The sequence below is a fragment of the Hydra vulgaris genome, chromosome 06 (genome assembly GCF_038396675.1).
Source record: "Hydra vulgaris chromosome 06, alternate assembly HydraT2T_AEP".
Taxonomy (NCBI): domain Eukaryota; kingdom Metazoa; phylum Cnidaria; class Hydrozoa; order Anthoathecata; family Hydridae; genus Hydra; species Hydra vulgaris.
Window position 1 is genome coordinate 7,714,558 of NC_088925.1, and position 26,108 is coordinate 7,740,665.

Below are 26,108 nucleotides of genomic sequence, written 5' to 3' on the forward strand. Positions count from 1 at the left end.
ATATATAAGTATTGATATATACAAAATATATAATATCTTGTAATATTATATAACTTTGTAATATTATATATTATGTAATATTAAACTATATTTATATACTTTATTTATAATTTATTTTCATTATAGTTTATATATAAAATTACTAGTTATAATTTTGATCTTAAAATAAATGCAAATCATAACAAAACATTTTTTAATACTTCTAGAGTTCACAAAAATCGTCTTAAGTTCACAAAAACTAAACTTTTTGTTTAAACTAAATGTATTTTTGTAAAAACTAAATGTATTTAGTTAAAAAGTTTTAACTAAATACAATTAACAAATTTTCAATGTGACTGAAGTGAAGTAATTATTTTCTATAAGTTACATCAATATCTTACTTTGTAGCAAGGTCAAGAGTAAGACCATTAGGCCATATTATTTCTGTTTTACGCAAAATCAATCTATTATTTCCATCCATATCAGCACGTTCAACCCGTGGTTGTTTTCCCCAATCAGTCCAAAACATAAAACTTTAAATAAATAATAGAATGAAAATAAATTAATATAAATAAATAACAATAAAACATAAAGATTCTGAATTATATATATATATACATATACATATATATACATATATATATATACACATATATATACATATATATACATATATATACATATATATACATATATATATACATATATATATATACATATATATATATATATATATATATATATATATATATATATATATATATATATATATATATATATATATATATATATATATATATATATATATTTAAAAATTGATATTTTTAGGATATTTAGAACATATTAAGAGAAAAAATTAAATAAAAACAATGAAAAATATATATTAAATTTTTTGGAAGAAATTATTTTTATATTGTTGAAAAAAAAAGCTGCTCATAAGTTTAGCACATTTGGGTTTGAAGTTGTTTTTAGGTCGAACCTTAATAAGGAATGTGACCACCTTTATTTTTTATGCATAATGAACATTTATGCATAGTGAACTTTGTATAGAATCAAAAAGTTTACGACAATATTCAACTGTCAAATCATTAAAGAACTTTTTTTAATTTTCTCTTAGATTTTCAGATGAAGTTACTGGTTTTTTGGTAAGTTTTTGGTCCAACACAGTCCAAACATTTTCTATTGGATTCAGATCAGGTGATCTAGCTGGCCACTGAAGTACCTTGATATTGTTTTGCTCAAACCATTCTGTTACAGATTTTGCTTTGTGGAATTAGGACGGTGTAGTTAGATTCATGACTAAAAGCAATTTTTCTAGATTCATAATTACTCATTTTTAAAATCGCTTTACAAAATTTAATTTGTTTTAAACGGTCTGTTGGATTTAATAATGGTTTTCTGGCAGCAACATAGCTCAACAGCTTACGGTCTATTAGTTTCTATTAACTGTTTGCCTTTGATATTTGATTTTTAAGTGCCAGGTTTATTTCTTGTGCAATCTATTTTGCTGAGTATTTAGGATTTTTTTCTAGCAATTCTAAAAATAGAATTATCATCAGTGATATTTGTCTTTCTTGGTCGCCAACAACGCTTTTTGTCAGCAGTACTACCAGTTTCATCAAACTTAGCAATAGTTCTACTTACACATGATGGTGAAACAGACTTTAAAACTCAAGATATTTCAATTTTAGAGCGATCTCCTATATTAGGGCCATTAATATGCAGTTTCATTTCTTAACTTATTGTTTTTCTTCCTGTGGGAAATTTTCAGACTTCTATTATTATTATAATCTAGAATTAAGCAAAAAAGATGAATTAATTTAAAACAAACTTTTGAAATACTACACACAACTTTAAATATATTTTTGTAATATTTCATCAAAAAGGAGTTTAATTTACTAAGATGCAACTTTTACCACAATAAATTTATAAGAGCTAGCATGCTAAACTTATGAGCAGCTTTTTTTAAAGCTTAAAATACCACTTAATGCACATGCATTAAGTGGTATACTTAAAAAAAAGAATGTGCCTTAGCAAACTTTTTTTAATTTTTCTTATTTTACCTGGTTATGTCTAGTTAATTGATAAATAGATGCAAACATTTTTTTAAAGCTTTACTAACTGAAAAAAAAAACATATATGGAAAAAAAGTAAATTTAATTCTGCTGCGTGCTAAACTTTAGAGCACTACATGTAGGTATGTATGTATGTATGTTTATATGTGTAATACATTTTATTATTAGATTTATAATAAAAAATGTAAATAAATAAATTAAGTAAACAAATCAATAAAAGTTTCAAAATTAAAAATCTGGCATTAAAAAGAACAAAAATAAAAAAAATCACCCATATCTTGGATCAACAGCAAGAGCTCGTGGTGCATCAATATCATAAGAAATAAGAACTGATCGCATTGTTCCATCTAGTTTTGCTACTTCAATAGTATCCAAACGCATGTCAGACCAATAAATATTTTCTGCTACCCAATCAATTGCAATGCCTAAATATAAACTTGTTTTTAATGAGTACACAAATTATTTTTGAAGCTTTAAATAAACCTTTAAATATTTTTCCACATCAATTAATATACTATACCTACATCGATTATCAATTAATATACTATACCTTGACGTAAAAAACATAAAATATATAGGGTAAAGGAAGGTATGTTCGTGATATATGTAATTTCGTGATAATTCGCTCGGCATTTGTAGCGAACATACCTATTAGTCAAAAACATCGAAATTGCGTCAAATGGTACCCCGGGGTACTACTGTCGATTCACAAATAGTCGTTGGGTGCATGTGATACGTCAATTGTTTACTATCAGTTTGTACATTCTTTAGCATTATTTAACGTGCGTTCAGCACATTTGTTTGGAGTACTTGTCCAACATTTTTATTTCCAGACTTGTGTTTTAAGGTAAGTAAATTATTTTTATTAAATATTAAACTAGAAAAGATGCTTGATTTAATGGTAAAACTTTTGTTTTTTTATTAACTTCCTATAACTTATGATTCCTTATCGCAGTTACACATTTTCTTAACGTTTTCACCTCAAATGAATTTACATTTTTAATCATGTTTCTTTTATTAAATATAATGACATTAAAAATTGCTTTAAGCACATTAATATAACATGGATGTTATATTACTTGCAAAAGAAAATGAAATATATTTATTTACATTTCCAGCTCATACTAGTCATTTATTACAACCACTAGATGTAGGAATATACAAGCCACTTAAGTCAAACTGGGCCACTAGCTTAAATGACTTTATGAGGGAAAATCCTGGAGAAAAACCAAATCGGACAACTTTTCATACAATATTGAATCCAGCATTTATTAAAAGCTTTTCTAAAAAAAATATAGAAAATGCATTTAAAAAAAGTGGCATTTGCCCTTTAAATAAAAATGCCATTCCTCCAGAAGCAATAGCTCCATCTCAATTGACAAACAGAGAGATTCAAAGTACAGAAATTCAACCACACAGTAATACTGCTATACAAACATTGTTAACTATTCCATCTGTAGAGCCAACCACACCTAACCCTAATAGGCCAAAAAGGGATTCAAGTGCAAAGTGTCTGACTCCTCCTGATAAACCTATTCCATTAACTTCAAAGGATTCTATTCCTGTATGTTCTAAAAAAAGTAAAAAAAATAAAAATGCTTCAAAAGATGATGATTGGGAGTGCGGTGTTTGTAAAAAAAGTTACAACAGTGATGTAAAAAAAAAAATGGAAAAAAATGGGTGCAGTGTTCCTATTGTTTAGTACCTTATCATGAGAGTTGTCAAACATATGAGGACATTGGTGAAGTATTTATGTGTGATACATGTTGTCAACAAAAATGTGATTTAGAAAAATAAGTTAATCAGATATAAGTATGGTTAATATTATAGTTATTATATTAAGAGTTTTTTGTAGGTCTGTTATTTTATTTTCTAAGCTACCTATGTTAAAAGTATATTTTTTTTATATATAAATATAAAGTAATGAAAGTATTATTATAATTTTGTTAACTTATAAGCCTGACTATATTTATATTTTATGAACTTAAAGTCTGATTGAATAGTTATGAATTCAAAACAAGTGTTGATATTTTTTGTTATATTATACCAGATGTTATACTTAATTAATAAAGGAAAATTTAAATATTATTGTGTATTCACGAAATTACCTAACCACTATCACGAAATTAAATATCATATCACAAAATTACCTAACTTTTCTCAATGACTTTTGAGCTTTTATAAAAACTTATCAAAGGACTTAAAATCCCAAAACTGCATAGATTCTAGTAACTTTACTCTATGTACATCAAACAATTAAAGTAATTAAGTAAAATTACTGAAATTGACTTTGTAATTACACATCTAGTTAATTTATCACGAACATACCTTCCTTTACCCTATATACATAGGCAACCGAGGTAATGGCAAGAAAGAGTCGCAGCACTTTTTTTTATAAGAAAATGTGATTGAAAGTGTTTGCAAATATCTAACTTATGTAAACTTCAAATTATGTAATGTTAAAACATCAAATATTGCAATTGTATTTTTACTTTAAAATTGCATTGCAGCAACATCTCCTTAATTTTGATTTATAGAAATTATTTGCCATTATAAAATGTTTTTTGTTTATTAAATAGCATTAAAACATTCATAAAACTATATCATCAAATCAACCAATGAAAAATTTTTATTGGTTGATTTTAAAATTAACTCACATTTTTATGGACCATTTCTTATAAAAGTACGTATTTGTATAAGTTCCTAAAGTTTTTAATAATACTAGAATACCCACTCTATTTTTTCTAGATGCTTTTCTACTTCAATTAAAATTTGGGATTACATATGTTGTTTATGGTGTTTGAACAAAGAATGAATTATAAAAGTTATAAGTGCATTATAAAAGTAGTAACACTATTATAGTTTTATTACTTTTATAATGCAGTTAGTTACTTCTTTTGCAGTCGCAAGTTTATTGTTTTGTATTTTAAAACTTTTTTGCTAATAAATTTAAGTTAATTCGCTTCATGAAAACAATTTACACTGTTTTGCATGAACTAAAATTTTGATACCAGATATTTTTCCAGATATCGCATTTGGCAATCGCTTAATTCAACCTTTGATTATTATTATTTTTATTATTATCATTATCATTATTACTTTTTTATTTATAAAAATTATCATTTATTAACTTTATTTTTTAAACAAATAAACTGAAATTTACCTTCAGGTGAATTCATCCCTTGGCTAATAATTACTTCACGACCTGATCCATTTAGAAACATTCGCTCAATTTTATCAGTACCAACATCTGACCAATACAAGCGCTGCTCTTGCCAATGAAAGTCTACACCAATTGCATTTGATAATCCATCTACTAACGATTTTAAATCACCTGTTGCTGAGTTGATCTCACGTATTGATTTACCATCTGAGAAAATAATACTTGGAGTTGGACCTATAAAAAAGGAATGAAAGATAAAACTAATTAACTCTCACAAAAAGTCATTAAAAATTAGTTATAAAAATAACATTTAAAAAAGATATTTTACCACCAGCTGTACATGACTGACTTCCTTCACGTAAAAAGTATCCTTCTGCACATTTGCACTTATAAGACCCTTTGGTATCATAGCAAAGCTGACTACACATACCATTATTAATAAAACACTCATTGATATTTTCACAAGTCTGTGAATCATTAGATAGTATGTATCCTGATCGACAGCTGCACTGTACGCCTAAATATTTGCAAGTAAATTTTTTTGATAATTTATAAAAGGTTGAACCTCATCATTTTAACTACAAGAACTAAGCTAGCCTATTGATTTATAACAAAAAATAGATAACCTAATAATTAATAAGAACAAATAAAGCTAACCCTTTGGTTAATAACAAAAATAAATCTTACCATTTGGCGTTTGGCTGCAAAAATGATAACAACCACCATTTTTTTGCGAACATCCATTTAGTTTGCATAAAGGCCCTTCATCGTCGGATAAAGGGCAGTCATTAATTTCATTACACACAGAATCTATAGGAATACACTTTGTTGTATTTTCACATTTCCATTCTGTATCTTTGCATGTTTTTTCGACCAAACTACCTGTAAAATAATCATTATTTATAGATATTACATATTATAGTTTACTGTTGTTGTAAAAAATTAAATTATTATTAAATTAAAAACTAAAATATGTTGAAGTAGTTAAAAAGCTTTTAGGAGAATTTTATTTTATTGTGAAACTAAAATTTTCAATTTGAGGATATGATAGAATTTGAAACAAGAAACATTTTTATCCAAAGCTAAGTTCTATTTGTCTGTAAGTTTCATAACAAATTTTTTTAGGAAGTTTTGATTAAAATATTTTTTTTTTTTTTGTACTACAAACTTATATTATGTTTTCTTCTCTTTATATTCATTATTTTACTTCATGCCTAATAATATCTTATGAGTTTGTGATTTACTAAATTAATTTGTGACATTAATTTATCTCTCTAAAATAACATAGTATAAACACACTGCAATGAAAGCCTTTATACTTACAACAAATAAATCAAAACAGCTAAAAACCGATGACGCTTTAAAATATTTATTGAGCAAACAAAACAGATAGAATATTGGTTATTAATAATTGTAAGTTAGTACAGTGCAACTTTTTTTACCTGCAAAAATATACCTGCAAATAAAAACGGGGGGCGGGGCGATCCCTTAAAGAACTAAAATACAAGTTGTAAGTTTACAAATTTTTTACAAAAGTTTTGCAAATAAACACCTGAAACAAGTTTTAAATTTAGACAAATGTTAGTTTTCATAACTCTTATGATTTAATAAAAAAGAAAAAAACTATTTTTATTATATAAAATAATCTTGTTGTTACCACAAGATACTTCATCACTGTTATCACCACAATCATCAGTGCTATCACATCGATGAGATAAAAGAATACAATGTTTATTTTCACATTGAAAATCACCTGCTGTGCATTCTGTGTAATTGCAGTTTAATTCATCTGATGCATCATCGCAATCTTTTACATAGTCACACAAAAATCTGTTTGAAATGCATTTCTGACTTTTAACACAGCGAAACTCAACATCAAGTAAACAGTTGTCACAAACAATATCGACTGAACCATTATTAACTGTACACTCTAAAAAAATAAAATAGTAGTAAAGAATAAATTTTCATCTTAAAATACATAAAAATAGTGGCAAAGCATACATTTTCAAATTAAAATACATTAATATAGGGTAAAGAATAAATCTTTAACATAAAATACAAAAAAATAGTGGTAAAGAATCAAATTTTCAAATTAATATACATTAAAATAGTTGTAAAGATTAAATTTTCAAATTAAAATACATTAAAATAGTGGTAAAGAATAAATTTTCAAATTAAAATACATTAAAATAGTGGTAAAAAATACATTTTTGACTTATAATACATTAAAATTTTCAGCAATGTAGTATTAAAAAATTTTTGGGGGAGGAAGAAAACAATCGGGGAACATAAAGATAATGAATAAACAACTAACTTATATTGAAACCTATTGTTATTTAATTCATAAATAATTAAATCAACTTGATTAACCTTAATTAGGTTAATTTACATAGTTGCATTCGTCTTAAACCAATTCAAATAAGGTTTATCATTTTATTATTTTACCTTCATTATTTATTCATTCACACTATCACATTGTTATTTTACCTTCATTGTTGGTTTATTCACACTACCACAATATTTTAGCTTCGTTGTTGAATAACTGCACTTAGTCAGAATAAATAAATAATGAATATCAATAAGGAATCAACAATAAATGAAGAATAAAACAAAAATAGACAATAAATGAATCAATATTCAATAATGAATGAATCAACAATTTTCTGTCTCTGATTGAAATCGTAATAAATATTATGCATTTATGTTGTAAACATATCATCCTTTATGATGGTTTACCTAATAAAAAACTGTTTTCTTCCATAATGTCATATTTAAGTAATAAAATAGCATTATGGAAATTCTTCTGAACCACACATGAGTATGTATATATATAACCAAACATGAACATTCAAATAAAAAAAAAATCAGGATAAACAATTGGTTTAATGGCAGTACCAATAAATTTCATTTTAAAATTTTGTCTCATTAAAAAAATTTTTTGCAAAAAAAATAATATTAATGGACAGTATATGTTTGTTAATATTTTTGAGTCACTTAACTATAGTTGCGTGACTTTAACAGTAAAATGAAAAATACTAATGAAATTCGTGATATAACAAAATAATAACAATCCAATTGTTATTTAGAATTGCCCTTCTTATGTTCCTCAAGTTTATTTTTAAAAGCATTTATATTAACAGAGTTAACAACGCCATAGGTTAGACTGCTCCATTTATTAACAACCCTATTAGTAATGCGTTCTTGTTTCCGAAATAAGAACATTTTGTTTGTGCAACTGTTGATTATGAACTCTTAATTTTGGATATAAGTTGTTTATTGGAGGGTTTCTCCAATTTACTTTATGAATGTCATTTTTAATTTTATAATACTCTATTATATCGCTCCATTCTCTTTGTTCTTTTAATGATGTCAATCCAAATTTTTTTAATTGCTCCTCATATTTCCTTTTAAACATCTTATTTTTGTTGCTCTTTGTTGTACTTGTTCTATTTTATTGATCTTTTTTATAATAAAGATTCCAAATCGGTGAAGCAAATTCTAAGTGGGGTCGAACTAACAAACAATACAGCAGTTTCATTAGGTCTTTATCTAAGTATATAAAACAATGTTTTATTTGATCAAGTAATCTGTTTGCTTTTCCTGCGATCATACCTATATGATTTTTCTATTTTATATCATTAGATATTAGGGCCCCTAAATCTTGTTCCAAAGATGCTTTCATCATAGTGTATGATTTTCATTGCTCCTTGGTTGGCTCTTATAATAATTATAGCAAGGGTTTTTTTCCTATATGCATAACTTTGCATTTTTCGTTATTAAAGTGTAATAACCATTTTTTTCTTCATTTACTAAGGTTAAATAAATCCTCTTGCATTGCCTAGTTATCGTTGATATTTGTAATAACCAAAATAATTTTGTATCGTCGGCATACAACTTACAGCAATTTTTTATTTATTGTGTTATCTCATCAATATAGATAACAAATAATAGCGGACCTATTACTGAGCCATGTGGCACTCCACTTGTTACCTCCTTCCATTCTGATTTATAAGTACCAAGGAGAACTCTTTGAATTCTATTAGTCAGATATGCTTTAAACCAGTTTACTAAAACTTTCACAATATGCTTTTAATTTTATTAACAATCTTTTGTGTGCAACTGTATCAAATGCTTTGGAGAAGTTCAAAAAAACTATATCAATTGAAAAACCACGTTCAAGAGACTGTGTAATTAAATCTAAAGACTCAAGTAAATTTGTGCAACAGTTTTTTCTATGGATAAAACCATGCTGCAAATCAGATATTAATTTATTTTCAACAAGATGTTCCATCAAAGTGTCTCTTATTATACTCTCCATTACTTTGCATATGACAGACGTTAATGAAACAGGACTTCATGAACAATTTCATATTCATACTCTCTAATTGTTGATTTTACAGTTTTTTTTTGACTTTATTAATACTAGTGTATTCCCTTAATAAATTTTGGTCTCTAAATTTGAAATTCCTGCACTTGATCCACAGTTTTATTTTCAACTTTATCAATGCTGCTAATTTTTTTATTAAGCCAAGGTGCTCTTTTAATTTTATTCATATTTGATTGCGGGATATATAGAGTGCATGCCATATCATAATGTTGCAACTATTTATTGTAACACTTGTCTGCGTTAAGGTTTTTAAAGAGCTTACCCCAGTTGATTTTATCAAAGTAATTGTTCATATTACTGTAGTTCCCTTTTATGATACATATATCTTTAGCGTATTACAATTTTATTAGATGGAGTAAAAAAAATATAGCAAAAAGTAAGAATATGATGTCCATTAAGTTTGTGTTGAAGTGGTGAGTGGTGTACTAAATTGAAAATTCTTGAATTTCTTTCTGTTATTACCAGATCCAAAATATTGTTATTATTATTATTTTAAGATGAAATGTTGGTTTTATTACGGTTTGGAACATTTAGAATTTATCTAAGTCATCTATAAATAACTGCGCTATTTCGTTTTTTCCAGTTACTTGGCCTAAAGAACCGCTCCAATCAATTTGAGGGAAATTAAAATCCCCCACATAAGAGAATACCACTTGCTTTTTTATTCAAAATCATCTTGTCGTCTGCTTCAATTGACCTCATTACATTTATGGAGTTGTATATGTCACTATCTCCAGTACGATAAATACATCCGCAAATAATTCTTTCTTCGCCAATGTTTAAAGAACACCAAATCTGTTCAATTAGATTACTTTGAAGTTCAGTATTGGAAATTTAGAAAGAGTTTAAAGTTTTAGCAATATATATACACACTTCACCACCTTTTCCGAAGGCTCTATCATTTTTATATAAGCAATACCAAGGAATATTAGCTACCGAGTTATCTGTCAACCACGTCTCACATATCATAATTATGTGTGGCAAATTTCGCTTAGCCTCAATTAACAACTCATTATATTTACCATTTAACAATGTAGCGTTTGTGTACCAGTATTTTAAATAACTTTCTGTTATCTTGTTTTTTTCGTGATTTGATTGGCAATTTTTTTGTGATTTAATTTGCGTGAAAATGTTTGAATTAATTTCTTGGCTTAAAAAATTATTTGATAGCTTGTTTGAACAGTTTTGGGCTGAGGTAGATGGTTTTATAGTATCATTGATATTATTGTGTATTGATTGGTTTTGAGAGTGCAATATGGGTTTTTTGCCATTCAACAAATAGGTGTATTGAACAGCTGTTGATTTCATGGGTCTTAGATACATCGATGCGACTGTCACTGCGAATGACGAATCGAAATGGGTTGTCAAGATCACCATGTTTTTCAAGATTGCTTTCTGATGTTCTTCTTTCAATGTTAAGCTTATTAAAATCAGCATGTTCTGCAATTGTTTGATCAGGTTTGATAAAAACATTATTGTGTTCAGTTTTGGAAAGATTGGATGCTACTGCTAATACCATATTTCTCAATTCTACATTTTCAAATTCCACAATAATTGAGTTTTGGTTGTTTCTGGCATTAGAGCCATTTGTTACATTGGTGGTTGAACTGGACTTGGGCTTTATTCTACAAGTCGATACAATTTTAGTGTTAACTTGTAAACATGATATTATTTCTTTCACTTTTTCAGTACTTATGTTTACTATTTACTTATGTTTACTATTTACTTATGTTTACTATATTACATTTTGTACTGCTTATTGTATTACATATTGTATTTATAATTTTTACAACTTATTATTTATACTACAGGTAATTACCATTAATTAAGTCAAACAACGGTTAATTCAAATTTTTGTTTTATTAATCTAAAACTGTTTTAGTTGGTCCCTCGAAATCATTTTACTGGTTACTATTAAAATTATCTGGTTATTTCAAACCTCGGATAACTCAAACTAAAGTCATACCTTTTTTTGACCCTTTTTAGCAAATTTCTTGTGATATAAAAATATAACTTAAATTAAAACTTTTTACAATCACTTGTTCTAATTCATTATTTATTATCTTTATTTATCATTATTAACTTATATTTACTGTTCATCTGTAATTGCTATTGGTTCATATTTTACTGTTCAACAATTGCTATTGGTTCATTTTTTGTTCTGCCACTTATCAATTTTTTACTTTATTGTTAAGCTGTAATTGTTCTTGATTTCTTCATTTTATAACAACAGTTATTAGTTTTGATAATCAGTTACTAAGCAGGTTACTAAGGAACTATTTATCAGTTACTAAGCAGGTTGATCAAAAAAAATTTTGAGTCTACTTTTTGGCAGTAAAAAATGTATTTTTTTGGCTATATAAATCTTAACTGTCATATACTTTTTGTTTTTACAGAGAGTCTTAATTGTTTGACAATTATTTTTAATGACCTTAATAAATTTTGATAGGTGTATTGTTTTAAACTTTTAAAATCTCATTTGATTACTTTGCTGTCAAAAAAGCACAAAAAATTTGTTTTATCAAAAAGCGATACTTTTGGAAAAAAAATGCGAAAATGAATATTAATAGATTTCTCTGTTAAATTATTAATTAAAAAAGGCAACTTCATGATTTTTATTTCTGATTTAAAATGTTCATATATTTTTATTAAAAATGAAAAAAAAAATTATTTGAAAAAAGGTATCAAAAAAGAGCACTGTCATAATGGTTATATACGGCTATAATTGAAAAAAAGTCCTCGAAAATCAAAAAAAAAAAAAAATAGGTCAGCAATAAATTTTAAACTCTAAATTATTTTTGTTCAGCACTAAATTTTTGACAAAAAAATTTCACAATGATAACATAGAAATAAGTGATGAGACTTAAATTGCATATATTACATATAGAGTATATATTACATATGGAAAATTTTTAAATGAGTTTGAAGTATTTAGGTAAGAAGTGAAGAAAACTGTTGCAATTAAACCAACAGAAACTTTTAAATTTTTTTTGCTGAGATACAAAAATTATTTTAATTTTTTTTTTCTTTAGTGCTTTAAATGTGTGAAGTTCTTTTTGCAACAAAAAGCATTTAAATTTCAATCATGTTTAAATAGAATACAAACTCAATGATACCAGACATCAATTACTATAAGTTAGTATTTTTCATTAAAAAAAGATAAAAAATGTGACATAGAGCAAAATTACCTCACCAAATGTGAGTTTTTTGACCATGGGTCAAAGCCTGGTCAACCTACCCTTCTACTATAAAAAAAACCTCTCTTCTACTCATCTTATATTTACTTTACTATTTTAACTACATTTAAATCAAATTATTTAAATCTTATTTAAATCAAAGAGAAAATAAAACATACTACTATATATTTGATTGGAACAGTTCTTTTCATCAGACCAATCACCACAATCATTGAATCCATCACACCACAAAGTTTTTGAAATGCATTGAAAATTGTTGCAACGGCTAAATAAACTGTTAGAAACAAAAGAACTGTTAGAGCTAAGAGAACTGTTATAACAGTCTGTAATATATCCTGCTTCATCTGACCCATCAATACAATCATTTACACCATCTTGAACCCACTCCAAAGGAATACAAGGACCACTTGGAGGTCCACTAACATATATGCCACTGGACCAACATTGAAATTGAGTAATACTGTTACATTTTTTTGGTGCTAAAAAAGAAAAATAGAAGAAAAAACAATTTAAAACTTTTTAAAATTTGTAATAATTCTTAACATTCTCAAGACATCCATTTCTTAACTAAATAGCAATAACAAAATTATCTTTGCAGTTGGCACAGTCCAAAAACGCATTAAAATAAATTTAATATACTAAATAAATATACTTAATACTTGTATCAAATCAACCTCAGTCTAACATCCAAATTATCAAAATAAATTTTAAAAAGTCTAAAAACTTAAATATGTAAGTATAAAGAAAATTCAAAATATCCTTGAAGAAAATACAACTTTTGATGATATTTAAAATAACTATTTGTGTATTTTTAAGCAGATTTTTCAGGAAAACAAATTATTTTAACAACCACTTTACTTTTATCAAAAGATTTTGTTTAAACTTAAAAAATTATTCTTGATACAAAAACTTGATTGGCTGAGAATTTTAGACAAAATACTTGATTGTTGTCAAGACAATGCTAAATAAAACATGCGCAATTGTGTAATTTATAAATGATCCCTGATGAAAATAGCTAATTTAACAAAACATTTTATTTTTGAATAGTTTTTTAATTTTATGAGAAAATCCAAAGAAAAAATAATAGAGAAAACTTATTTTTTAAAATATTTAAATCTTTTTTAAAGCTATATTAATTAAAAAAATTTAATTTATTCAAATCATTAAAGACAAAATTTTTTTTTTTTTAATAATAGTCCTTCTTTTTATTCCAATACTTTACACACAGATAAAAATTTGTTAGTTAAACCAATATATGCACTTACCACAATTCATCTCGTCACTCTTATCAAAGCAATCAAGTTCACCATCACATTTATGAATAAGATCTAAGCAACCTCCTGTCTGACATGCAAACTGAGTTGTTGAATTGCAATATATAGGGTAAGTGCAATTCTTCTCATCGCTTCCTTTTGAACAATCCTTCTCTCTATCACATCGCCATGTTATAGGAATACAAAGATTATCTTCCTCACATTTTATTTTACTTTCATCACACACCACATCTATTAAATTAGTACAATCATATATACATCACAATAACTATATTAACTGTATATGCATTACATATATATATATATATATATATATATATATATATATATATATATATATATATATATATATATATATATATATATATATATATATATATACTTATTTAAAATAATAAACTATTTTTAAACTTTCACTATAAAAAAAATTATTAAATAATAAAGCAAATTAGAGAGTTTATAAAAAGTTTTGTTAATTTTTACAAATTTTTTTGAAACATTAGAAAATGGAAAACTTAAAATTTTATTAAATTGAATGAAAGAATTAAAGAATTTATTAAATTTTATTAAAAAATTTTATTATAAAAATTTTATTAAATTGAATGAAAGAATTCAATTAAAACTTGATTAAAGTTTTAGGTTTTTTCTTTGCAAATATTTATAGTAAAATCCAGGTTTGAATTGCAAATAACATGTTTTTATAATGTTTTGTCAATTTTTTATGCATAATAGAAACTCTTTTTGTCTAATAAAAAAATATATTTTTATAGAAAACACAAATAATAAAGATTTACTATACACTTAAATAATGAAAAAAATTTTACTATCGCAGGAATCTTCATCTTCACCATTGGTACAGTCTTTGTATCCATCGCATTTTGAAGAATTGCGAAAACAAAGATTGTCGCAATAAAAATACCCTTCACGACAAGTGTACTCTTTCCAAGTTTCATTTCCAGCTACAAAAAAAAATGCAGATTTGCATATATATGTGTATGTGTGTGTGTATATAAAATCATATACATATATATACAAACATATATATATATATATATATATATATATATATATATATATATATATATATATATATATAAATTAGTAAAAACACTCATCTAGTTTTTTTCTTCAACAGTTTGTTTTTCCATCAGTAGGTTTGTCAGGATGCTTCCTGATGAACCTACTGATGGAAAAACATTTCAAAATTTATTGAAATGAATATTTATCTAATTTTGTTAGTAATAATTTATTCAGAATTGAGCATGCATGACGACTGACTAGTGAATACGAAATGACACTGACAATAGGAAATAGCTGATTCACATTCCTTTATTCAATTAAGAGACTCGTGTCAGGTTAACTATAATATGGTAGGCAAGTTGGCTAACCTGCAAGACTTACAATTAAAGAATGGGAAAACACCTTAATCAATGTATGACTAAATGTAGAAAGAATAAAAAATGCATTATCTGAAAATCAATTAGAATGTAGAACGAAGATTACTTATCAGTCTGGAAAAGGGTAATCACTCAGTCCCTATTTTAATTCCTACTGATACAATTAAAGCAATAAAATTGTTAGATATTAGAAGTCAGACTGGAGTTTCAGTAAAAAGTTTATATATTTTCCCTAGTACCCAATTTTTTACAAAAATCCTACTTTAGATAGCATAGTCTAAAAACATAATCAAGCAACTTGACTTGATAGATGAATCTTGTATAAGTAATCACCATCGTCTTTCTACACTAACAGCTGGTTAAAGGGTTTAGGATGCTTAAATGAGTTAGGTATTCCACCAAATTGGGTGCAATAAAACAATCAAAAAGACAATCTATCAAGCTTCAGCAGCTTACTAACAGCTTTTTTCAAAGGGAAAGCATCTTGAAGCTTTTGATCAAAATTCCTGTATGTATAAATATCTTTTGATTTGTTTGAACAATTTTTTAAAGAAGTAGCAACTTTAATTTTATATTTATGGATTTTTATATGAAATATTTTTATGAGGAAAACAAGAGAAGCCAATAAAACTTACTAAAGTTTTTTAAACAAGATTTAAAGCAAGACTTTAAAAAACAACTAAAGTTAAAAGTAGCATTAAAAGCAATTTAAATGAAGCTTAATTACTATTTATTCATCTTGCATATTTTTTATTTATTATAAAAAAATAAAATTTTATTTGTATCTCCAATTATTCTTTTATACTAGATAATCTTATTTAGTATTTATTAACTTTTATCAATATTCTGAACTCTAGTTTCAGAAAACATAAATGAAAACTTTGTCTACTGAATATGAAAGCAGTTCAAGCAAATTAGGGTTTGAATTTAAAACTAATGATAATCAAACTAATAAAACTGAGAAAAGTTCTGTATCAGGTATAAGTTTTATTGCAAAGTATGCACAAGATTTAAGTAGAAATCTTTGAATCTTTATTTTAACAGCACATATCTTTTCTATTTCAGGTTGACAAGAAATGACTTAGTTTGGATCAAAATAAGGGTTTGGCCCCAATACTATGGAAAAAAAAATCATCAACAAAAGAGCAAGATGTGAATCTTTTCCAAAGACTAAAATATATTTGAATGTTATTTTAAACAATTCAAAATAAAATTTAGACTTTAAAATAATGTTTTTTCAATTGAATTTTAACCTTACATTTTCATTTAAAACCCTTTTAAGATTTTGTATCATGGGTACGTGCCCCAAGAAGTTGGGGCACGGCAATACCCATGATACAAACATAAAAATTATTTTTCAACCATGTATTTATAAGAACTGTTATCCCGTAAGGAGCGCATTTTTTTATTGTCGAATTTTAGATCTAATAAAAAAACAGTTAAAGACTTATAATTTAAAAAATTTCCTTAAAAGAGTTAAGTCAACTTAACATTGAAAAGCGAATGAAAGTTTTGAAATATAAAATTCCCAATTGAAAAAGAAGCCATTTCATTAATTTTCGAGAAAAAAAATTCAAAATTGATAATGCTAGATGGATTTTTTATGCTGGTATTTTATTGCTGTCAACTCTAAGATAATCTAGTGTTTGAAATTTAAAAAAAAAATTTTTTTTACTAATATCCAAAGACTTAAACTTAGTAAAACTAAACAAATAGGCCATCATCTTACCCACCTACACAAGATTTTCCATCTTTCATAAGTGTGTAGTTAAATCCACATGCGCATATGTATGAATTATTTGGTCTTAATAAACACAACTGTTCACACTTTGCTACAGCACAAATGTTATTGCCTAAAATTTAAAAAATAATTAAAATTATCTCTTATCTGAATCATTCTAAATGGCAAGTTTTCAAGACTAAACTATTTATCTTTTGATTGCAGAACTTTATGAACAATTTGCATAAATTAGTTACTATAAAACTGATAATAAACCATATTTACTTAATATCAATTAATATTAACATTTTACATATTAAAAAAAAAAAAAGGACATCCATGAAACTCCATTATTTGTAAGTTTTTTTTACCTTTTTGTACTTTTCTATTATATATCTGAATTTCCATTAACCCACTATAAGAATTTCTTAAAACTGAAACATCTGAAATGTTCTTTTTCTTAGCTCGTAAAATCTCTTTTGATAACCAGTCTGTCCAATAAATATATGTATCATCTAATGCTAACCCAAAACTGTGTTGAGTGTTGGCAATAACTACAACCCGATTTCCACCATCAAAGTCCATAGATTCAATTCTATCAATTTTGGCATCAGTCCAATAAACTTTATTTTGGTCATAGTCTAAAGCTAATCCATTAGGCCATATTAGATCTGTCAAATTTACTAGAATAATATGATTAGTACCATCTAAGTTTGCTCTTCCAATTTTCGCTGGTGCAAACCAATCTGTGTAAAATAAATACCTAAAAAAAATTTAATTTTTAGATAAGAAATTTGATAAATATTTTTATGGTTAATATTTACATTTGAAAAATATGAAATTAGTACAAAATCAAGATGCAACGTGTTTAAATGCTTACAAAAGATGTAGGTATGTATGCTCATGTGTGTGTAAGTGAACTGTTTAAATGTTTACAAAATATGTAGGTATGTATGCAGGTGTGTGCAAGTGATATATTTAAATGTTTACAAAAGATGTAGGTATGTATGCTAATGTGTGTGCAAGTGAACTGTTTAAACTATTTAAAATTTCTTTAAACTTTAATTGCACTAATGCCATTTTTCAGACATTTGAAGCAAAAAAAAGAATAAAAAAAAACATCACTATATGTTTTCTTGCATGCTAACTTTCACATATGTTAAATTGCTTAAGATTATATGTAAAACCCTTGAATAAAATACTGTTGCCATATCTGGGGCAGATCTTCTAATGATGCCCTTTCTCTTTTAGACAAGGTGCAAAAACGTATTGTAAACATAGTTGGACCTGTTCTTGCAGTCAACCTCCAACTATTATAACATCATCGTAATGTTACTTCTCTTTCTCTTTTCTACAGATACTATAATGAGCACTGCTCTAAAGAGCTAGTGTATCTTGTGCCATTTACTAAAATTCATTTTGTGTTACTTGTCATTCAATTAAATCTCATCCTTTTTCAGTGACTATTCCTAAGTGCTTCAAAAACTCTTATTCGTCTAGCTTTTTTCCTCAAACATCAGTTCTTTGGAATTTGCTTACTTCATCTTGCTTTCCTGATTCATATAATTTGCAATCCTTTAAGTCGCCTGTCAATCGTTATCTTGCTCTACAATCTTTATCTTTTCTCTTCCAGTAACTTCCAAATCTAATTAGTGGTTGCTTGCAGCCTTGTTGGAAGTGAAGATGTTTAAAAAAAAACCAAAATTTTGAGTAATCAAGTCTAAAATATAGTCTTTTTGAGATATTCAGGCTTCAATTTTGCTGATTTATGCAACTCAGCATTTTTTGCAGAATAACTTTATGTCGTTAAACAGCAGTATGTAATAAACAATATAAGATATAAACCTGAAGTTTAGTGGATGGACAGTCTTCCACATGGTGGATTCAAATATCAACCAATTTAAAAAAAAAAATTTTAATTTTTGGTAACTATTTTTGGAATTTTGACAGTCAAAATGAAGATCAATCTCAATTATTTTTTTCTGTTTCTTTAATATTCTAAAATATCAAACATCACTTTTAAAATGGGGTTAAAGTAGAAAAGGAAATCAGATGAAACTGTATCGTTAAAAAAAAATGGGGTTAAACTAGAAAAGGAAATCAGATGAAACTGTATTGTAGAAAAAAAAGGGGTTAAACTAGAAAAAGAAATTAGATGAAACTGTAAAGTTTAAGAGGTAAGGTTCATGAGGAGAGGTAAGGCCCCCTCAATACAAACCTTTTTTTAAATAATACTAACTAAAATAACAATATTGTGAGAGAATAAAAGAAGAATATTTAAAGAATATTTAAAGACAACAGTCAACATAAAAGTCAAATTATAAGCAGAAAGAAAAGAATTAAATTACACCAGTTATTTTATATTCAAATTTTTTAATTGATATTTTTTTTTTAAAGTATTTTCAAAACTTATTTTAAAAGTGTGATAATGAAATGGCTACAACAGAAACAAAGGTAAAACAATTTCTTGAATTGTTGCCATTGTCAGGAAGACATTACAATGTGTTCAAGGCTTACTGTTGATTTTAAAGCAAAAAATATTATTGCATTATTTATCTTTTTTGAAACTGTTTAACTACCTTTCAACCATGTTTTCAAAAAGATCACACAACAAGTACAATGTATATTTTCCATATAAAATACAACAGCTCATTACTAATAACATGAATACTAATTACAAGATTACTAATTACTTTACAAATTAGAAATATTAAATAATTTAATGGTGTATGAGCAGCACAATATAAAACTTCAAAAAATTTATTAATCTTTGCCATCACAAAAAAGACTTTGAAATTTACATTAAATTTTATGTTGAATGGTTTTTTTTTGCTACAATTTGTGGCAAGTCTGCTTGCAATAATGATAAATATGGAAAGCCATAATAAGCTTAAGATGACATTGGTGGCATAGTAAATGGAACAATTGTAAAAGACAGTTTAAAAAGGACAGTGACTAGACAAATTTAAGATTTAGATAAAAATAAATTTTGGCAAACAAATACAAAAAAACATTAAATTAATAATGGTATACAAACCACAAGTAAATGAAATTTGATCAATAGTACAACAAAAATTTTCTGTAGAAAGAACTTTGCCAATAGTAAGATGGAGTAAGATGCATTTTTGCATTTTGAAGTAGTTAACAAATATAGAATTTTTCTTTAAAAAAGTCAACAAAATGAAGCCAACTTATTCTTTTAAAAGAAATTGTACATTTTCTAATTAAATGATTGACAACTTATCAGACCTATTGAAATTTATTGTAATCAAAATATTCAGGGTTTGGCTTCTTAAGTAACATTATTAGTCTTAACACTTTTGCAACAGCTATTTAATGTTGCAAGATCAACCAAGATTCACCAGACCAATGGAATTGAATTTAGAGCATTTAATGCTGTTATTCGAAAACAACTCAATCAACTATGCACTGCTTATAAAGCAAACACTTGATCCATTCATGGTATTATTGTTACTACTTGCATAAAATGAGAAAGATCTTCAAGCTTAATATTTAGATACTACACAAACTGAATACTAGTAAGCTAGGCCAGCCCGCAGAAATCTGCATGAACCTCTTGTCTTTGACTGGTTTTATTGTCATCACCAGAGATGACAAGTGGATCCATCAAAAAAACCACACTAGGAAGAACATAAAAGGGCATAAAAAACCATTAAAAATCAACTCTGAAACTTGATTTACTCTAAAAATTATTGTTTTTTATTTATTGGAATGTGTGAGGCATTGTATACTGAATCTGTTTTTCCCAAACATTACAATGACAACAACAACTTACTGTGATCCACAACTTTCAAGCGGAACTTGTAAAAAACGTCAGGGGCACAATAAAGTTTACTTCCTCCATGACAACAAACTTTTGTTGTCAGGGAGAAAGTAAACTTTCAATTGCAAAATAAACACAGCGAAAATTATTGGAGTTTGACTGAAAGGTGTTGCCTTATTTGCCTTACTTACTTTGCCTTACTTGACAAACATATGATTAAAAGATTATTATTAGTCCTAATTGAAATGAAAGATTTCAAAACCTGTCCATTTTGAATTTTTTTTCTTCATTATATACTTTTTTGTCATTAAATATTGCTACTTAATGACAAAAAAATCATGTTACAAAAAAATGTTGAGTGTGCATAAGTCAGCAAAATTGAAACCTAAATATCGTCCCAGCGACGATATCTAAATGAATCATTAGGAGTTAAATACTCAAACTTTAAAGTTTTATAAATAACCATAAAAGCTTACTATATGTGAAAACTAAAAAAATACAAAACATAAGTTGATTTGCCTGTTGATTTGTTTAGAATGACCCTGTAAATATTTATGAACTGCAAGTTATAACAATAACTGTAAATATTTATGAACTGCAAGTTATAACAAATAGAAAAATAGCAACAATAAAATAATAGTCATAATTATCGATATTAAAATAATCAATATTTGTTGAAAAACTTCTATACAAAAATTATTTTTAATTTTGCTAAAATGGCCCCCAAATATTTGTGAGAGTAATACAAATATTTGGTAAAACAATTAAAGAATTTAAGTAAAGCAATTAAAGAATTTAAAACTGAAAAACAAATACCCCATAGATGGATAGACTACAATGGCTCTAGGTTTATAAATTTCTTCCTGCAATAAAGTCTTTTGATACTTTCCATCCAATTTTGAAACAGAGATTTCAGAACCTCCTTTAACTCTGTAGTTTGTCCAATATAAGTTCCTACCAACCCAATCAACAGCAACACCATCAGTATTTTCCAAGTGCTCAGAGACAACCCACTCTATATCACCCCCACTGTCATTGCCAATGTACACACGTCCAATTTTATCTAGTTTGACATCACTAAAATAAATATACTCTTCAAGCGTATCAAAGTCTACGCCAACAGCACTATTTAGACCAAGTATAGGTATGGTAACATCATAAGAGTATGTAGAGTCTAAAGATATACCTCGTACTTCCCAGCTCCGAGCAAAGATAAGAAAAGTATCAACAAATTCACAAGAGTAGCCATCATCTTTTAGTCTGTAACGATATTTGCACAAACATGCAAACTCATACTGTGACTTAATAACACATAAATGCTGACAAAAGTAAGGTTTGTTTTTTGCAGAAATACAAGGGTTAGGTGTATAAAACTGTCGTCCAGTTGTAAGAACCTGGATGTCCATTGGTCTAGATAAATTACCAAGAATGATACTATAGTCTTCTGACCCTTTTTGCTTGTGGACTCTCACAATTCCTTTCTTCATCCAGTCTGTAAAATATAGGTAATCTTCAAATATAGTAATAGCAAAAGGATGAGCTACATATTGCTTTCCTTTGATGACAGTTCTTCTCTGAGTTCCATTATAGTTCATTGAATCAATATAATCAAAACGAGCATCTATCCAATACACTATTTCCATAGAATAATCAATTGTAATGCCATTAGGCCATCCGCCATTTTCTGTAGCTAAAACTTGCAAATTTGTTCCATCCATTTGTGAGCGTAACACTTTAGCTACCCCACCCCAGTCTGTAATAAACAAGTAACCCTTTTTTGGATCAACTGCAAGTCCTCTAGGGCTGACTAAACCATCTGATATAAGTGGAGCGCGCATTTTGCCATCATATGAAACCACATCAATGCTTTTAGCTGAACTTTCAGCAAAGTAAACATTTTTTGTAATCCAATCAACTGCAATTCCATCAGGAACAGCAAGACCAGTTTTAACAAGATTAACCTAAAAAAACAATTTTAAAGTTAAATAAAACGATACTTCTTATTTAGAACTTAATTATGGTTTATATAAATTTACCTATTATTGCAGCTAAAAATAAGAATGTTATGTAATTTTTTTTTAATTTTTAATTAATAATAACAAAGTTAAAAGCTTGTCAACTAAAATCACTTAATCAATCGCATCAATTTTTTAAGCCAAATTATTTAATCAATCAAATACATTTTTAAAACCTATCAAAATCCATAAAAAAAAATTGATAAAGATTGTTTAGTAATTTGTTTATAGTGCTTCATGTAAAAATACATGTCTGTAATTTTTAACTTTATAAATGTTTTTACAAATTTAAATATAAAATATTGCTTTCAAACATACTTGAAACTGTACTTTTTATTTTTATAAATGTTTTTATATATGCGTATTAATTTGCGCTTCATGTAAAAATACATGTCTGTAATTTTTAACTTTATAAATGCTTTTATACAAGCATATGAGTTTGGCTAACATTCTAAATTTAAATTCTAAAAAATTGAATTATAAAATATTATTTTTAAACAGACTTATAAATGTGATTTTTTTGTTTATCTTTTGAATTTAAAAGTTAAATTCATTTTAAATTAATCAATCAGACTCAATCTATTAAAAAAGAAACTGGAAGTGGAAAAATAAAAGGATTTAAAGATAAATATAAAAGTTTATCATTTGCACCATCAAGGTAAATCCATGTTATTTGCAGAAAGATTTTGCAAGAAGATTTAAATGTAGTCTTTTAAGTGTGTGTGTATATATATATATATATATATATATATATATATATATATATATATATATATATATATATATATATATATAACATTATAGTCTTAAAAAGATTCAATGTACTTTGTTAGGAAAAGATCTCAAAAATGTAAAGCATATTATAAAAAGAAAACTCCAAAGCTATTGATGGAGAAATTAAACAAATTCATATGCTATATATACTTTTAAAACAAAGAAATTTTAAATTTCTTTGTATAAACAAAGAAATTTAAAATTTCTTTTAAATTTCTCAGTTTCTTTGTTTAAACAAAGAAACTGAGAAATTTGCTCCCAAGTTCCTTATATGGCGAGCAACCTGCTCCTGTGGTTTGAAAAGTACACCATACATTACTCATAAAACTTTAAATGCAAATTTGTGAATAATAGAATGCTTAAAGAAATATCTTTTGCTATCTGTTAAATTTATTGATACGCCCAGATTATTTTAATCTGACTGGCTATAATATACATCTGCAAGAAAAATCTAAGAACCAATCATTTAATAAGAAAATATTTGTAAGTATAAGAACCAATCACTTAAAAGTTGGAAACCAAGTACACTTTTAAACAAGTAACTAATAGCTGCTGGCAGAAGTCTCAAGAGCTTTAGTCTATCAAACCTTCTACTAAAGTTGCCTCAAGAGGCAACTTTAGTAAACATAAAAGACTACAACTAGACTAGAAAAAAAATCCACAATAAAATGCACATCTTAATCCACCTGATGATGACTAAGCTACAAACATATTTTGTCCATCAGAAAAATTGTTAATATTGTATTCGCAGTTAACCAACATGACGTTCACAACAAAATGACACTAATGAGAACTGTGTTGTCTACACAAAATTTATTAAAACAAACTTATAGAAACCTCAAGTGAAACAAAATTACTTTCTGAGCTATATCAGCTTAATTTTTATCATGTAAAAATTGCATAATAAAATTTTAACTTTTGCAAACTGTATAAACAATAGAGCTTGTTTCTACTCTTTTTCTACACACTTTACCAGGCCACATTACAGCATTTTCTATTAGCTTATTCTTGACTTTACAATGCACAATATTAGTCTTATTCATCTTTATTCTTTTGCATATATTCCATCTTTCTAATCAATCTGTAACCAAGCATAAATTATCTACATTAAATAGCTATTATGGTATAAAATACTTTGTAAAAATATATATAGATACTCCTATTTTAAAAAAGTTTTGTTCAAGTAGAAAAAAATTCAATATTGCAACTTAGATTCTGTTTGTTCTGTTCAAGTCTTGCAAATTTACCAATACATATAAATTACATAAAATAGTTACCTCATTGATTGTTTTAGAATCACCATGCAGGTACACAGATTTAATAAGATTTTCAGTTACATCTGTATAAAACAGTTTGCTAGAGTTGCTGTCATAATCTAATGCTACACCACGTGTCATATTAGTAACCAATGAAGTGTGCAATCCTGTTCTTAAATTATACCGCTTTATTACTTTTATATCAACATAAATCAGCTCAATATCCCCTGAATCTAAATAATAATTAATTCACTGATTTTAAAAAAATTTAATTACTTGAACACATATATTACAATGAATGATTTAATCTTATTGAATGTGGGTAGTGTAACAAAATAATTAAAACAACAATTAAGGCAGGCCTTGTGATGAATAAAAAATTTGCACTTGTGTAAAAGAGTTTTTGAAATTTTTTTAATTTGCTTTTTTCATATTTATCGACATTAACTTTTTTGAACTACTGAAATATACAAATTACTGCAAAACTTGATTAATTAACTCAAACAAAAGAATGCTTACAGAGATTTCGGTTTTTTTGAATAAAAAAATTGTTTATTTTCTCAACATTGGACACAATCATGTTGTGTCTATAACTAAATGAATAAAAAAGATTTTACTATATTACTTGAATACATATTAACAGTTTTGCAAAGAACAATTACTGTATATTTTTAAAAATTTTTAACTAAAAACTTTAAATATAGTAAACTAAAAAATTTATTTTTAATATAAAACTACTGATATACGTTTGTGTTATAAAAATGTGTTATTAACACTTGTGTTAATTGTTTATATTTTTAATGTTTACAAGCAATTTCATTTCTAGAAAAATAAAATAAAAAGGTGGAACAAAAGCCTTATAAACGGTTTTAGTGAAAAAGTAAAACTTTCTTTTCGAACAATATACAATAACCGCACTAAAACTTAAAATCAATCCGATTAAACCTAAGCATTACATGGTTAAATTTGAGAAATATATTTTGTATATTGGAATAGCTTATTTTAAGTCTACATGCTTTTATTAAACACTGCGCCTGTCAAGTGATAAAATCAATCAATTTATAGAAACTAAACAACTTATTTTTTA

At 26.4% G+C, this 26,108-nt stretch overlaps 1 protein-coding gene across 1 annotated transcript in view; it reads right to left on the reverse strand.

Moving 5' to 3' along the window:
* LOC100206936 (low-density lipoprotein receptor-related protein 1) overlaps positions 1-26,108 on the reverse strand; it is a 125,489-nt gene that overhangs the window by 90,893 nt on the left and 8,488 nt on the right. Inside the window, exons 10-22 of the mRNA XM_065799115.1 lie at positions 25,043-25,254; positions 21,793-22,937; positions 17,564-17,955; positions 17,206-17,325; positions 14,900-15,034; positions 14,067-14,306; positions 12,960-13,280; positions 6,875-7,147; positions 5,905-6,099; positions 5,546-5,734; positions 5,218-5,451; positions 2,326-2,479; positions 381-512 (exon numbers count right to left, since the gene is read on the reverse strand). Of these exons, the coding sequence (XP_065655187.1) occupies positions 381-512; positions 2,326-2,479; positions 5,218-5,451; positions 5,546-5,734; positions 5,905-6,099; positions 6,875-7,147; positions 12,960-13,280; positions 14,067-14,306; positions 14,900-15,034; positions 17,206-17,325; positions 17,564-17,955; positions 21,793-22,937; positions 25,043-25,254 (3,742 nt within the window). The remainder of the gene's footprint in view (positions 1-380; positions 513-2,325; positions 2,480-5,217; positions 5,452-5,545; positions 5,735-5,904; positions 6,100-6,874; positions 7,148-12,959; positions 13,281-14,066; positions 14,307-14,899; positions 15,035-17,205; positions 17,326-17,563; positions 17,956-21,792; positions 22,938-25,042; positions 25,255-26,108) is intronic.